We start from the raw sequence: 16,247 nt of genomic DNA, 5'->3' as shown, positions 1-16,247 counted from the left end.
GGAAAGGCATTCCAGGCAGGAAGGGAAAATACTTTGCACAAGGGAAAAGGAATGACAGTTGGCACCATATTTTGATAAAGGTGCCTGGTGTGAGCAGTTTATAGCCAAATGCTATTTCTCTACTATTGCTTGGACCTTGGGTTTCTTAGAGAAGATTAAAAAGAGAAATAGATTCTCTTCATTAGCGCTGATGTTCATGGAGCCAGAATGGGTCACCTTTGTTCGTTCTCTCCTCTCATCCACACACATTCATTCCCAACTTAGTTATCCATCAAGTAGGTGGTAGATACTGCAATGAATGAGACAGACCACCGCCCCTGACCTCACAAAACCTTAGTATCTGGGTTCTATTTTGAGTTCATTCAACTTAGCTATTCTCGCTGATTTCTTCTGATGAAGTCAAAGACTGGGAAGGGATGGAGAATAATTGGAAATGTGCTAATTTCAACACATTACTCAGGGAATAAAAAGGGTAAGAGAAGAATAGCTCTGTCTACAGTTTACTTCACTTAACTGGGCTTGAACTCAGGGCTTGGGTACTGTTCCTTGGAGTTTTTGCTCAAGATTGGCACTCTACCCTTTGAGCCCTACTTCCTCTTCTGGCTTTTGGATGGTTAATTGGAGAGGAGAGTCTCAAGAACTTTCCTGCCCCAGGCTGGTTTTGGACTGGAATCCTCAGATCTTAAACACCTGAGTAGCTACATAGTCATGGAAAACTGGCACCTGGCTACGATGGCAAATTATTAAGAGACCTGGATTATGTTCTAAATTGTACAGTTTAGAAATTAAAAATGTGTAATTTGGGAGGGAAATGCTGAAGAGCTGCTTTTGATAGGTCAGATGATCATTCTTAGTGAAGAAAACCAGAGACCTATCTCTTCCTATACACATCAAAAGCAAACCAAGCCACATGAAATTCTTGCCCCAATGATTTGATACTATTTTTGATTGAATTTGATGCATCTTGTATGGAGGACAGAATGTTGAGTTTCCTTTCTAACTCTCATTTTTATGAAATACAAGTGATCTTAATATAATGGGCTGTGCAAGCAAGAACGACTTGGATCAATTGCTCTAAAAATATTCCTAATAGAGGACTTCATAATTCTATTCAACATGCCAGTACACTTGGTTTTCTAGAGGCATATTTTGCAAGTCCTTTATCTCAGAGAATTACCTATTAAATTAAACTGCTTAGACTAAAAAATTTCTATGAGCGTTTTACTGAAACTTTAATGACTGGGTAGGCGTTTGGTGACACTAACCTTAGAGATTTTTCTAGGCTAAAATTATCTTAGTAATATCCTGCGGCAGAGTTTTGGAGCCCAGGTTTCATTTGTCTGCAGAAGAGAGAGAGAGAGAGAGAGAGAGAGAGAGAGAGAGAGAGAGAGAGAGAGAGAGAGAGAGAGAGAGAGAGAGAGAGAGAGAGAGAGAGAGAGAGAGAGAGAGAGAGAGAGAGAGAGAGAGAGAGAGAGAGCCAGAATTGATTTGCAGGAAGGAAGTCACAGACTTGTCCAGAACATTCTTCTCTTTGGGTTTGCCCATGTATAAGTGGCACATTTTGCTCTTAGGAATGTTGCCTACTTTGAATTTCCATTTCTCTTTCATTAAGATATGCCATTTATCTCCCCATCTGCACTGATCAAGGAAGCAGATGAATCTGCCCTTAATTACCAACACAGACTATTTGCATTCTTGGCCTATGTTACCAAATATATCTCTCCTTGCTGAACACTAACCAAAATCTCAGTTGAGAGATAGAATTTTTTACTTGTACAGCTTTGGTTTAAAGTTGCCCAATGAAACCACTCCTCTAGTTATTCTAATTATTCTAAAAGCAGTCCTTGAACAGGGCAGACTGTCAGAACAGAGCTCTTGAGCATCATGGGTGTGTTGGCATCTGTGCTCTGTCTCTACTGAGAACCAGGACGGAAACCTTGACACTGGCTTGGTCCACTGTGGAGTGGAGCCAGAAAGGACCAAATTCATCACCACCCAGACCAACTCCTGAATGAGGATCCAAAGGAGAAAGTTTTCTCCCAAGTAATTTTTCTCTATAAGCATTCAGATCTAAAATTTCATCATTGATTATATTTTCCTTTCTAGGAGCTCTGAGCTAAATCACTGAAACATGTCCCTTTAGAATATGATTTCCTCCACAGTCTTCTGATTTCCTACAAAAATGATTAAGGTAAAACTTATGCAACATAAAATCAACCATTTAAAATCAACCATTTAAAACCATTCAATAGGTTTTAGTACATAAAGTTGTGCCATCACTATTAATAACTAGATTTTTCAATTTCACCATGAGTCATCTTAGTTTTGTCTTTTCCTTTGATTCTTTTTTAAAAACAATTTTTTAAATAAAATTTGTGTTGATACTAGGGCTTGAACTCAGGACCTGGGCATTAATGTTTTTGCTCGAGGCTGGCTCTCTACCACTGAAACCACATCTCCACTTCTGGCTTTTTTGGTGGGTAATTGGAGATCAGAGTCTCACAGACTTTCCTGGCTAGACTGGCTTTGATCCTCAGACCTCAGATCTCAACCTCCTGAGTAACTAGAATTTATGGATGTAAGTCACCAGTGCTTTGTTTTGTTTTGATTCTTTTTTATGGTTGGTTGTGGGGCCTGAACTCTGGGCCTGGGCGCTGTCCCTCAGCTCTTTAGCCCAAGGCTAGCACTCTACCACTTGAGCCACAGTGCCACTTCTGGCATTTTCTGCTAATGTGGTACTGAGGAATCAAACCCAGGGTCTCATGTATGCAAGGCAAACACTCTACCACTGAGCCACCTTCCCAGTCCTGTTTTGATTCTTTGAAATGAAACCTTATTATGTTACACACATGTGTACAAAATATCATAATTAAAAAAATAAAGTAAGGTTTTAGTGAACACATTAGAAAAATCTAAAAGAAGCTCACGTGCAAGAGCTCAAGGAAGAGTAATCACCACATAGATGAATCCAGGGGTTATTTTGTGGAAGCTAGTTGAAGAAGTTTCAAGAAGGGAGTGGTCAGCAAGAGCCCCAGACCAGAAATGTCACACAGAGGCAGAACAAACTCACCCGGCAGGCCAGGTCCTTCCCTGTACTCTGTCTCCTGCCTGGGTTCACCAAGAGGAAGTGTTGAACTCAAAGTCACATTCTGAAGATAGAAGTTAGGAGGACAGATATTGAGAGAGACATTCTTTGAACTTGAGAAGGCTTATCTTTCCTGTCTTTTAATATTGCCATTTAAATTTCAGCATATCATTTTGTAGTTGTTAGGAGTTTTTACTGTAGAAGAAGGTTCTGATTTAAAAATTCTGTCCTCAAGGACAATATGTAGCAGCACATGATCCAGGCTTCTAGGTTAACTCACTTTGTCTGACTAGACACTTGAAATACTTGAAAATGAGTCAATCACATTTCAGTTCTTTTGAATTCTTTCATTTCAAGAGGGACACAACTTAGTCTACACTTCCATTGCTGAACACTAAAATGAGAACTTTGAACAGACGTTAAATGCATGTAGCTTTCAATGAAATATAAAAATACAAGGAAAAATTGGGAGAGAGGAGGAAAAAGATGATATTGTCCAAAAGGACATGTACTCCTTGCCTGACTTATGCAACTGTAACCCCTCTGTTTTTAGCATTTTCAAAAAAATGTAAAAATAACTACTGAATTATCACTTTTACTCTTTAAGACATTCATTTACATTTGCCATATTCCACAAATAAATATGTAGTTAAGATCTTTAGAATTAAAAATAAATTTACAGAATACATTTTCAAATATTTTTGTATCTGTATAATACTGAAGGTATGTGTATCTATTTATATAAAAGTCAAAATTAAGGTCAAAATTAATATGAGTCAAAATTAAATAATATGTCCTGGTTTATTCTTTTGAGTTTATAAGATGTGTTTGTGTAATCAAAACCAGGGCACAGTCTCATTTTAATTGAAACAAAAATCTAACCAAATTTGAGGAATCTTTGAACTTTAGGATATTGGAAATATATTTGAATTCCATTCTATTAGTACAATTACTGAAAGTGGGTTGACCAAGTATATTTTGCAAAAACAGAGAAGCATTGTAGTTGGCTTTGCAAAAGGGATTTTTCTCTCTAGTTAGTCAATAAACTGACTTTTGTTGTTGTTGTCGGAAATGTTTGAAGCATTGCTCCTCTTTGAACAAAAGAAGGACAACAAATTCACCTACCTGGGTGATACTGGCTGGAGTGGTCGGCAGTCCTGACTGGGTATCGGGTTCAGAGACTGGAGATGACCCCATCACTTCTGTGGGTGAAAAACACACAAGGTTTGGGTATTTATCTTTTTTTTTTCTTTTATGATTGGGGCAATGAAAATACTAAAGTGGAAAAATGTGGCAATAGCCAATTTTTAAAGAATTCTACAAGTAATCGTTAAAAAAATTGGGTCTGTGGGGCCTGAACTCTGGGTCTGGGCGCTGTCCTTCAGCTCTTCAGCTCGAGGCTAGCGCTCTACCACTTGAGCCACAGCACCACTTCCAGCCTTTTCTGCTAATGTGGTGCTGAGGAATCGAACCCAGGGCCTCAGGCATGCAAGGCAAGCCCTCTGCCACTGAGCCACCCATGCACTGAAGGGCAGACATGAAGGTCACATCTGTAGGTGGATGTGATGAGAATTTCAGTGAAGGGGAGGGTAAAATGGGGAGAAGTTGGTCAGTGGGTGCAAGCATGTATGTGAACAGAGAGGAGAAATGAGCTGGTCTGCTATTGCTCAGTGGGGTGACTATAGATATGGCAAGATCACTAGAAGCTTCCTGAGTGCTCTCATCCCAGAGAAAGGATAAATGTATGAATATGCAAAAGGATGATTTGACTACATAATGTGTACACATATCACATCAACACGCTGTACTCATAAATATGCACACAATGTATCATGTAGCTACTCAGAAGGCTGATATCTTAGGATTGTGGGGTAAAGACAGACACTGGGCTTCATCTCTAATTAACCATCAAAACGCTGGACTGGAGGTGTGGAGTGTGAGGCCTATAGTTTAAACCTCATTACCAACACACACACACACACACACACACACACACACACACACTACAAAAAGAATAGTTGGAAGGTAGATTTGCAAGTGTTCACTTTTACTGTGTGTATTTATGCCAAGCCTTGAGCCTGATTGGTAAGGCCAGTAGTGATAAAAATCCAACTAAGTTGCAGATTCTTGGTGGCTCATGCCTGTAATCCTAGCTACTCAGGAATCTGAGAGCTGAGCATTGTAGTTGAAAGCCAACACAAGCAGGAAAAGTCCATGAGACTCTTATCTCCAATTAACTATGTCCCAAAAGACAGAAGCAGAGCTGTGGCTCAAGTGGTAGAGCACCAACCATGAACACAAACACTCAGAGACAGTATCTAGAATCAGCCCTTCCCCACCCCTAAACATGACTGAGCTGACTAAAAAAGAAATGGTGAGGATGAATCTCATAATGAAAGACCAATTGTGGAGTCTTCGTTCCATTCTAAATCCTGATTCTCAGGACTCTCCCTCTCCTTCAAGACTCCACAAAGGGAATATCCCAGTCAATGAGCTGATCTCTGAGCTGAATGTGAGCTTGACCTCTTTTGTCCTTGGCCTTGTCCCTGAGACCTTTGTGAGTGGGAAGAGTTTGCAGAGCTAAATCAGAGAAACAGAATTGGCAAACAACCATAGTTTCATGTGGCCATGCCTATTTCCTTGTCCACCTATGCCACTGTCTATGGGGTTTCTAGTGAATGCCAGCCTCCTCTCTCTTTAGGCACCTTTGAGGCTCCTGAGGGTGTCTGATTGCCTTAATGACCACTTTGGGACATTCTCTCTTTGCTGTTACTCTCTCCCCAGGAGGCTGCCTTATATAACTGTGTCAGAGGTTCCTGGCTTCTGTCTGGGATGGCTTAGAATCATTAAGAAACTCTTCAGGCCTGGAGAGAGTGAAGAGACCTTGCTGCTTCCAGCCCTAGGAAGCTGCCTCCTTCCTGTGAGTAGAGGCAAGCTCTTAGGAACAGTTCCTTTATCAACTGTGCTTCAGATGATCCGGATTTCAATGCAACATCTGTCTCCTGCTGGGATCTGACCAACTTATTAGATCAGAGAATCAGTTTAGTTTGTGTCAAGGGAATGGCATTATCCAGGGGTTCTCTCCGCAGGAACCCAGGGGCAGACTGTGGATGACCTGTGCAGGTCTGAAAAAGGTGGATTCTCTAGGTGCTGTCGATAGAAAATAGTCACCAAAGGCTTGTTAAACCAGTTCTAGGGGAGTGAAGAGGAACAGAAATACTGCCACCCGTGACGTACCTGTCATAGTAGCCATGACTGGCTTTATAGGACCTCAGTTAAAAATGACAGTTTTCATGAGACAGTCAAGCTTCTCTGTGGGAGTTGAGGTGAAGCTTGGAATTGCAACATGGCCCACTGACCTTCAGAGATCTGCGCTGTCCCCGCGTCCAAGGACTGGTCTTCTACTATTCTGCTGAGGAGTTTTTTGAGGTCTACAGGTGGGAGGTGGATTTCTGGTCGTTTGTCCTCTTCCACCATGCCTTGGTGGGCTCCTTCAGGTTCAATTTTGTTGGAATCGAAAGGCAGGAGATCACTTGGGGGGCGTTTTGCTCGGTCTCTCTTAAAGATGGCTGCTAGTTGTACCTCGATGGAGTTCGAACTGCGAACACAGAGTACACATCCCACTGAAAGCCATTGGTGGCTGCAGCCTCTAGCAGCCTCTCAAGAAGTGTCCTACTTAAAACGGTGCATGTTTAGCAGACATTTGAAGGCATGAAAAAAATAGACATATATACATATTTTAATACTGAAATTTAGTTTTGAAATTGAGTGCCAGGTTCAGGAAGGAGTAGGAGCTGAATATTTCCTATATTTATATCATTTTCTTTATATTGTATTTTCTTTTCCTTTTTTTGCCTTTTATTTTATTTTTTAACACTTTTTTTTTGTGAGAATACCGTACAGAGGAGTTACAATTACATGGGCAAGATAACGAGTACATTTCTTATCAAGCATTGTTGCCTCCTCTTTGTTTCCCCTTCCCATCCCTTCCCATACTCCCCCCACCTCCTCCCACCCGACCTTCCGCCCCCCACCAAAGTTGTAAAGTTCTTTTTTCAACATAACGACTTGTACATCTCGTTGTTGCAATGGGTCCACCTGTATCCCTATTTAAACAATTTGTATTTTCCCTTCCCCTCCACTAATTATACCAACATCAAATACAGTGAAAGCAGGGGTTATACTGTGGGGGAGGGACATACAAAGCAACAAAGAAATCATCTTATAAATATGTTAGAAACAATCACATGAAAGAAAAAAAACAGTTGAATACATATCTTGGGGTTCATTTCCCTAACATAACTTATCTGACTTTTTCTGCTTGACTCAGACATACACTAGTTATTGCAAATAAGGGAAACTATGGGACCTATGTTTCTTTGGGCCTGGCTTACTTCACTTAATATAATTTTTTCCAAGTCTTTCCATTTCCTAACAAATGGGGTAATATCATTCTTTCTGATGGAGGCATAGAATTCCATTGTGTATATATACCACATTTTCTTGATCCATTCATCTACTGGGGGGCATCTGGGTTGGTTCCATATCTTAGCTATGGTAAATAATGCTGAAATAAACATAGTCGTGCTGGTAGCTTTAGTGTGGTCTTGTTTGTGATCATTTGGGTAAATGCCCAAAAGTGGGATTGCTGGGTCATAGGGGAGCTCTATGTGGAGTCTTTTGAGGAACCTCCATACTGCTTTCCAAAGTGGTTGAGCAAGTTTACACTCCCACCAACAATGCAGTAAGGTTCCCTGCTGTCCACATCCCCTCCAGCGTCTGTTGTTATTAGAGTTCTTGATTATAGATATTCTACCTGGGGTGAGGTGGTATCTCAATGTTGTTTTGATTTGCATTTCTTTATGGCTAGGGAGGTTGAGCATTTTCTTCATGTGTCTATTGGCCATCCTTCTTTCCTCTTCAGTTGTATTTTCTTTATATCATTTGGAAAATAATGTAAGTGGTCCAATGTTAATGGACCCGTGTGTGTGTGTGTGTGTGTGTGTGTGTGTGTGTGTGTGTGTGTGTGTGTTTAAAAATCATGAAGTCAGGAAAAGAGATGAATTGTCCTTTCTTTGAAAAATAGCCGTCTTTATGAAGCTCTATGAAATACCAATATAATTTGCAGTAGTAGGACAAAAGGTCATGCATACTGAAACCAGTTCTGTAGGCCATTTGTTTACACAAAGTAAATTTTTAGGAAGAACAAAGCCTAAACAATACTTTGGTTGGGCAAGGTGGTAGATGTAATCCCAACACTGATAAGGCTGAAGCAGAAGGAGAGGCAATCTGAGGCTAGTAAGGACTGCACAGTAAGACTCTCTAAAATAAACAAACAACACAAAGAAACCTACAAAAATAAGCAGAAGGATTGCATAAAATAACAGACGGAAGAGAAGAGAAAAGGGGGAAAATCAATACATTGTATGGTTCACTGGGTTTACTATCATAGTTATAAACAGAATGCCTTTTTCTATGCAAAAACAGAAACAAGATTATAGCTTGTCCTTGAGCTATAGCTCTGGCTGCAAGAATCAGGGTTGGCCTTTTGGTTCATGCTGTAAATCTACACAGAGGGCTGCAGGAGTATTTTAAAGGCCACCGGGATGGATAATGTGTGTTTTTGACATTTCTTCAGACCACACAATTGGGTAGAGTTCATTATTTCACTGGTCAATTGTAGGATCTCAATTACTGAGCACTGCAAAGAATGGAGTATCCTTTCTCACATTCAAAATGACCTTGAAACCAAGGAACACATTCGTTTCTCTGTATTAACGCAGATGGGTGCATGTTGTGTGTGCAGTCACACGAAATACCCTTACAAGCAATATGTAAGAAATTGTTAAGTCATATTTGCATTGCAGCCACACATTTTCACATTTATCTAGTCAGATCTTGGGCTTGATAGGATCTTAACCGAATCAATGTTTCCCTGACTTTCTCATATAGATTTTTTTATCTAATGATATAAAGGTTTAAACTCAAGATCTTGTAGTAATGGCTTATTTAGCTGGAATGCTACCACTTGAGACACACCTCCAGTCCAACTTTTGGCTGATTATTTTGGAGATGAAGTCTCATGAACTTTTCTGACCCAGCTGCCTTTGAACCACATCTCAGCCTCCTGAGATGCTAAGATTATAGGCATGAGCCACTGACTCTTGTCTTCACATAGATTTTTGACCTGTAAGTTTTTATGATTATTCTGATCAACTGCTTCCATTTAAATAAGAAACTTCTAAAAACACATTGGTTTGACACAACCATAATATATAAATACTATTTGTACAAAAATTAGCATATAAATTTGTAGAGGACAAATATACTGTATTTAAAACATTTAAAAGAATTACCCATCTCTTTCTTTCTTTGGTCTTCATTTTATCCATCATATGCCACAGAAATATGCAAAGGAAGAGAGAATTTTTATGAGACTCATTGAAGTAATTAACGAATTATTTCATATACACAACTTTTTCCCTTGCATTTTCTTTTATGTGTGCCTGGAGCTTTGAAGAAAAAATACAAAATGCCATCAGAACTTGGGTGGAAACTCTGAAAACTATTTGAATCTCAGGATGTAAGTATCATTATGCCATGTTTATGATGAGAATTTGAGATTTTATTCTTCATGTATCACTGGTTAAAGAAGTTGCAAATTGACTACATGTATTATGCTTTAGGTGGTACTATTGCTAGGGGAGTTTACAAAAAGTGTTTTTTTTTTGGTCAGTTGTAGGGCTTGAACTCTGGGCTTGGGAGCTGTCCCTGCACTCTTCAGCTCAAGGTGAGTGTTGTACTGCTTGAGCCCCAGTACCACTTCCAGTTTTCTAGTGGTTTATTGGTGATAAGAGTCTCACAGACTTTCCTGCCCAGGCTGGCTTTAAACTGCAATCCTTAGATCTCAACCTCCTGAGTCACTAGGATTATAGGCGTGAGCCACTGGCACCCAGCTCAAAAAGTGTTTTATAAACACCTGTCTTTTTTCCATTAAATGATTAGTAGTTTATTCTTGAAAGTAATAATATGATATTGAGCCCTAGAACTAGTTTTTGGCCAATAATAATAATAATTTTCTTCTTCTTATGTGTGTGTGTGTGTGTGTGTGTGTGTGTGTGTGTGTGTGTGGACTAGAGCTTGAACTCAAGGCCTAGGTATTATCCCTTAACATTTTCAATCTAGGCTGGTGTTCTGCCACTTGAGCCACACCCTCACTTCTTGCTTTTTGCTGGTTAACTGGAAAGAAGAGGTTAACTTTGAATGGCAACCCACAGATCTCAGTCTTTTGAGTAGGTAGGTAGGATTCAGCACCTGGCTGAATTCTTCTTTAGTGGATTCATCACACAAGCCCCACTTCACAGATATGGGACTACATTCAGAAAGGCAAAGTTTCAGTTAGATGTGGCTGAGGTGGGATTTGAACCCTGGCTTGAGATTATTTCGCCATGCCACTATTTGCTGGTGCCTAAAAAGAAGGCCCTTTGGTCCATATGGCCAGAACCATTTTAGACTTCGGTGAGCCTATGTGTGGATTTGCTTTAGAAGCCATGTTCAGCTTTTTCGTTTTCCATTTCAAATGTTGGTTGCTTACAAAAATAGCCTACACTTTAGTTGGGTTTTAGGTTAGGGTGACAATGGTCCTTGGTCATTCTGTGTGGAGTGTCAATTCATCCGCCTTTCTTCCTCTCTTGTCACAAGACAGAGATAGACATGCTGTAGACACTTCCACTTTCTACCATGGAGACTGGGCAATCTAGGATTGCCCAATCAACACTGAGCTCTGTGAACAGCCTTCCTTCTCCACCAATCAGACATCCATCCACTAGCAGTAGATGCCCCAGGCTTGTTTTCATCTACAGTTTGTAATCTATGGAACTCAGAGAGATGCCAGACTTCTTGGGCCAAGACCCTAGTCTTGCAAACATTTTTTAAAATTTTCAATTGCTTTATAGATGTATCAGTGTGTAAACAAATTGGGCACATCCGCCCTTTCCCCCCACCCTCTTGATACAACTGTTCATCTCTTCTCTGGAACTACAGATCAGTTTGCATTTTGTACAGTTTACTATAAATGGAATCATAGGACACTTCTGTCTGACTTCTTTCATTCAACATAGGCTTTTTTTTTTTTTTTTGAGAAGTCGCCATGTTGTTCTGGATTCCATTACTACAGTAAGGATGACTCCACAGTGAAAATTTGCTTCAGTTGTTTTTCTCTTTTCTTTCTTTCCTTCCTTCCTTCCTTCCTTCCTTCCTTCCTTCCTTCCTTCCTTCCTTCCTTCCTTCTTTCTTTCTTTCTTTCTTTCTTTCTTTCTTTCTTTCTTTCTTTCTTTCTTTCTTTCTTTCTTTCTCTCTCTCCTTCCTTCTTTCCTTCCCTTCCTTCCTTCTTTCCTTCCCTTCCTTCCTTCCTTCTTCCCTTCCCTTCCCTTCCTTCCTTCCTTCCTTCCTTCCTTCCTTCCTTCCTTCCTTCCTTCCTTCCTTCCTTCCTTCCTTCCTTCCTTCCTTCCTCTCTTCTCTTTCTTTCTCTCTTTCTTTCTCTCTTTCTTTCTTTCTTGTTGGTTCTGGGGCTTGAACTCTGGGCCTGAGCACTGTCGCTATGCTCTTCAGCTCAAGGCTAGCAATCTACCACTTGAATTACAGCGACACTTCTGAGTGATTTATTAGAGATAAGAGTCTCACAGCCTTTCCTGCCTAGGCTGGCTTTGAACTGCAATCCTCAGATTTCAGCCTCCTGAGTAGCTAGGATTACAGGCGTGAGCCACTAGTGCCAGGCCTTTGGTTATTTTTCTGTTGCTCTGATGATGGAGCATTTTTGCTTGTTTCCAGCTCTTGGATATTATGCATGAAGCTGCTAAGGATATTTGTGTACTGGCCTGTGGAACACTCTATTCTTGTACTAGGTTGAATGACTATTGACACTTTCGCATGCTGGCTGCAAAGGTAAAGCAACATTTACAGCAGAGAGTATGCTCAGTAGATTTAGAGGTGGTCAGGGAATGAAGGAGAAGGGGTGCACTTGAGGGAAGGACGCTGCACACACTTGTGCAATCATGCCAGGGATGGCCCTTTATACTACGAATGTGTGCTGAGAGACGAACTGTAAAAACAATTGTGCTAATAGTAGACATCCTAATGACTCTCCAATTGTGTGGAGGGATTCAAATGATCTCACTGATGGGTAAGTACTTGTGAACTTTGGAGTCAGATTTTATACAAGTGGAAGGAAAGATAGTACCGTGGCACTCACAGGATTTTCATTCTTCTGTAGGAATCTTGCTTCAGAAGGAAAGCAATTTCCTTATAATGAGTTTACTTTACAATATCCTGAGCACTCCTGTTAATGACTGAAAGTTTGTTCGGCTCCTGAGCTAATTGGTTATTACATTCAAGGGCAAAAATAATGCCAGTACCGGGGATTGAACTTAAGATGTTAGACTTTTCCCTCAAGGCTGATGCTCCACCAATCTGAGCCACAGCTCCACTTCTGTTTTTCTTTTTGGTGGTTAGTTGGAGATAAGATTCTCACAGATTTTTCTACCCCAGCTGGCTTTGATTCCTGATACTTAGAACTCAGCCTCTAGAGTAGCCAGGATTGCAGATGTGAGCAACCAGTGTCCTGTCCAGGCATAAAATATTCTCTGGTGGACCCATGTACTCCTAACACAATTAAAATCAGCGGTGAAATGTGAATCACACTAGCTTCATAAGCACCTTTGGCAGAAATGAACATAAATCCTTACAGAGATAAACACCAGGGGAAAATTCAGCTTCCAGTGATAAATCTTTAAAAGCTTTAGCATGGAAAGTTTCATCTTCTAACATTTTGGTTTTCTTCTGAAATAGATTTTGTAAATTGGTTTTTCATTTATTGAAGGGAGGCGCTATGAACATTTAATCATTCACCAGGAGAAGTATTCTCATAGATTCCTTCGGCTTTAGATTAAAATTTTCTTCTTTAACTGCAGTGGTTTATTTGGAAGATCTTGCCATCGATGCAAAATATTTCTCTATCACGTTTTATTTTTCTCTAATCCATCTGATTTCACGTGGAGAACTGCAGAGTAGTGTCTTGAAACAAAAATGAATTTGTTTTGATAGATAATGAGAGTTTCATCTTTGATTACTTTTACTTTTCAATATTTTCTTCCTCTGGGCAAATCAATAGAGCTTTACAGATGTGGAGAAGAAGTTAGGTGTGTGCACCCGGAAGTTCTTCTTTACAAGCATTACTGCCCCGGAAGCTTTTTTTTTTTTTTTTAATAGTTTCATTATCTTTCAGTAGTTGTACAAAGTAGTTGCCATTCAACAAAGTTTATGAATACAAAGCATCTTGACCAGTGTCACCTTTTTTTTTTTTAAGCCTTGCTGCATCTAGCATCCTCCTTAAGATGGGAGGTAGGAGAAATTTTGGTGAGGTTGTCTCCATTCTCAGATGCCTTTGGAGCATGGAATCTTAACCTGTTCACACCAAGACTCATATTTACTTGGTGGCATTGTTAAAACAAATAGAGAGGCAAATCATCTTGTTTTTCCCCCAAACTAACTATCTTGTTTTTAATTTTTGTTTTTGGTCCGGTCCTGGGGCCTGAACTCTGGGCCTAGGCGCTGTCCCTCAGCTCTTCAGCTCAAGGCTAGCGCTCTAGCTCTTGAGCCACAGCGCCACTTCCGGCTTTTTTCTTTTTGCTTATGTGGTGCTGAGGAATCGAACCCAGGGCCTCAGGCATGCAAGGCAAGCACTCTACCACTGAGCCACCTTCTCAGCCCCCAAACTAACTATCTTATGACCCTTCCTATAGATTTTGGAAATAATGAGCATCTAGGGGGAGACATAAAAATTTTTCCCCAAATCCCTTGAACCTGCTTTACTCTCAGGATAGAACTGGCTGCATGCCTGTTTGTGCCAAAGCTACGGAAACAGGGTGACATGACATGGCTTTATGATTTCATTTCTTTATTTAAAAATTTAATTTAATAATATCCAAGATGTAACACATTACTGAAGTTCATATGTTCAAATAAGGTGAAAGATCTTTGTTAGAAATCTGGCTTTTAACCCTGTGCCCATAGGGGCAGTGTTTTCTCCATTTCTGGGTAACACGGTGAGAGTTAAACTTGGGTAGGAAGCCAGGCAACCTGAAACCCAAGCAATTCTTTGCCACTTGTGAGATATTTTCCCAAAAGGTTCATTAGCGTCATTGTCAAGGTCAGCTCTGGAGGAGGCAGCATTTCTGACTCCCAGAAGGAGGAAGGAATACACTTCTGTGCTAACTCTTAAAAATCACTGGGAGTCATATTCTAATTAGACACTTCCTTTATGTGAAATGTATTCAGTCCTCAGGACTTGGCAGAGCTAAACAATGGAGGAAAAAGACCTTATAATTCTCATGACATCTCTTTTAAAATTAGATAAGAAGAAAGTAATTTCAAAATTGAGAAGAGTCCCATTCTCTTACTTACCTAAATCCTAACACATGGATTTCTTTGAATCCTGGAACTTTCTTAAATTCCTTTTGCAACTGCAGAGAGAAAGATATTTGTGACATGTTCTTTGGTTCCACTGGGGCAGATTACCAAAGTGAAAAAAGCCTAAATACTTTTGATGAGCTAGGGGAGAAAATGAAAATGGAAAATTGAACCTTGTAACAACCAAAGAGGTCAAACTCTTTGTTCTCAGTTATTTCTGAAACTCAGAGGAAATTATTTTGCTATTTATTTAGAAGACATGACTGGGTAGTTCTGAGCTGCTTTTATAGTTACTTTATATAATATAGAAAATAACTTTAAGGTGGTATTTGGAGAAAACTTTTCTTGCTATTTGGTAATTTTACTGACACAGAATAATATATTTTCAAACTCTGATTAGAGTTAATTATAGTATTGTTACTATCATGTGTTTTAAATCAAATTGGATGAACTGAGAAATATCTATCATATTAATGATATTCTTAACATCAGAACGACTGCTGTGACTAATTGAACAAGCAGATATATTCTAATTTAATAGATTAGATTTTCTCTTGGAGTTTTGTAGATGTCCTATAAGTTTTAAACATTTGTTCTTATTAATAATTTAGAATTGTTGTACACAACCACTCCCTAGCCCTCACCCTATGTCTCCTCCATACACTCTGGCCTTTCCAGGAAGCTCTCTCCTAGCTAAAGTCTCTTGGCATTCATTAAATCCCGTGTCACTCTGTGTTCCCTCTTCACCATGGCCTGTCTTTTCCTGGCTCTTCTTCCATCCCTCTCAGCAGTCCCTCAGTCTCTTTGCCCCATTCTATTACTGTCTTAACTCAATCTAGTGAATCTGCAAGCTCCCATCCCTAAACCTGCAGTGAACCCCATAAGCAAAGCAGCCAGCTCTGTACTAGGCTCCATACCCTACCACCCGTCCACCTTTCCTGCAGAAAGGGTGGAAGGCGAGAGCAACGAGGGAGAAGAGAAGCTTGGTGGGAGGACCCATTGGACAGTGAGTAGGAACCTCGCCTTGCCTTCCCTCACTGTCTTGTGGCTCCAGCATCACATGACACATATGAACATCTCCACCTTAGCCACTAACTGAACCTGGCCAAAGCAAGGTCACTCTCTTCCTCTGCAGTCTGCCTTAGCCCTAGGCCTGACTCTGCCTCAGTGAAGGTCAGGAGTATGCATGCTGGCCGCACCAGAGAGCCCAGCAGCCCTAGATCCTGTTTCCCTATGATGCTCGCTACCATGTGATCACCAGACTCCTGCTAGTGTGACTCCCACGAGGTGTTTGCTCCCATCATGTCTGCCTCTTTCTCATTCCCGTGGCTGACATACCCTTCCTCTGAAACTATTGAAATGGGTTTCTTAATTATGGAGGAGAAAGAAGGGGAGGAGGAGGAAGTTGAGGAGGAGAAGAAGGAAAAGGAAGAAGAAGGGGAGAAAGGGGAGGAAAAATGCTTTCCCTTTCTAAATTAATTGTTCTATAGTCAGTGAATTTTGGGTAAATATCCCAATATGGGCTGCACTCTTTGTTGAATAAAGTCTAATTCTTTTTTCTTTTTCCATCCTGGAGCTCAGGAGCTGTCCCTGAGCTTCTTTTGCTCAAAGAAGCTAGCAGTCTACCACTTTTCCAACTTTATTTTTGGTAATTTATTAGCTAATTAATTAGCTAATAATTTATTAGCTAATTATT

The 16,247-nt window shown here is 40.2% G+C and overlaps 1 protein-coding gene across 1 annotated transcript in view; it reads right to left on the bottom strand.

Annotated features, from left to right (window-relative positions):
- Impg1 (interphotoreceptor matrix proteoglycan 1) overlaps nt 1-16,247 on the bottom strand; it is a 99,420-nt gene that overhangs the window by 56,165 nt on the left and 27,008 nt on the right. The window contains exons 7-9 of the mRNA XM_070010152.1: nt 14,546-14,604; nt 9,442-9,462; nt 6,445-6,683 (exon numbers count right to left, since the gene is read on the bottom strand). Of these exons, the coding sequence (XP_069866253.1) occupies nt 6,445-6,683; nt 9,442-9,462; nt 14,546-14,604 (319 nt within the window). The remainder of the gene's footprint in view (nt 1-6,444; nt 6,684-9,441; nt 9,463-14,545; nt 14,605-16,247) is intronic.

This window comes from Dipodomys merriami, unplaced genomic scaffold, assembly GCF_024711535.1.
Source record: "Dipodomys merriami isolate MVZ:Mamm:240054 unplaced genomic scaffold, mDipMer1.0.p SCAF_8, whole genome shotgun sequence".
Lineage (NCBI taxonomy): Eukaryota > Metazoa > Chordata > Mammalia > Rodentia > Heteromyidae > Dipodomys > Dipodomys merriami.
Note: the sequence above shows the minus strand (reverse complement) of the source record. Positions and strands in the feature narration are given on the sequence as shown.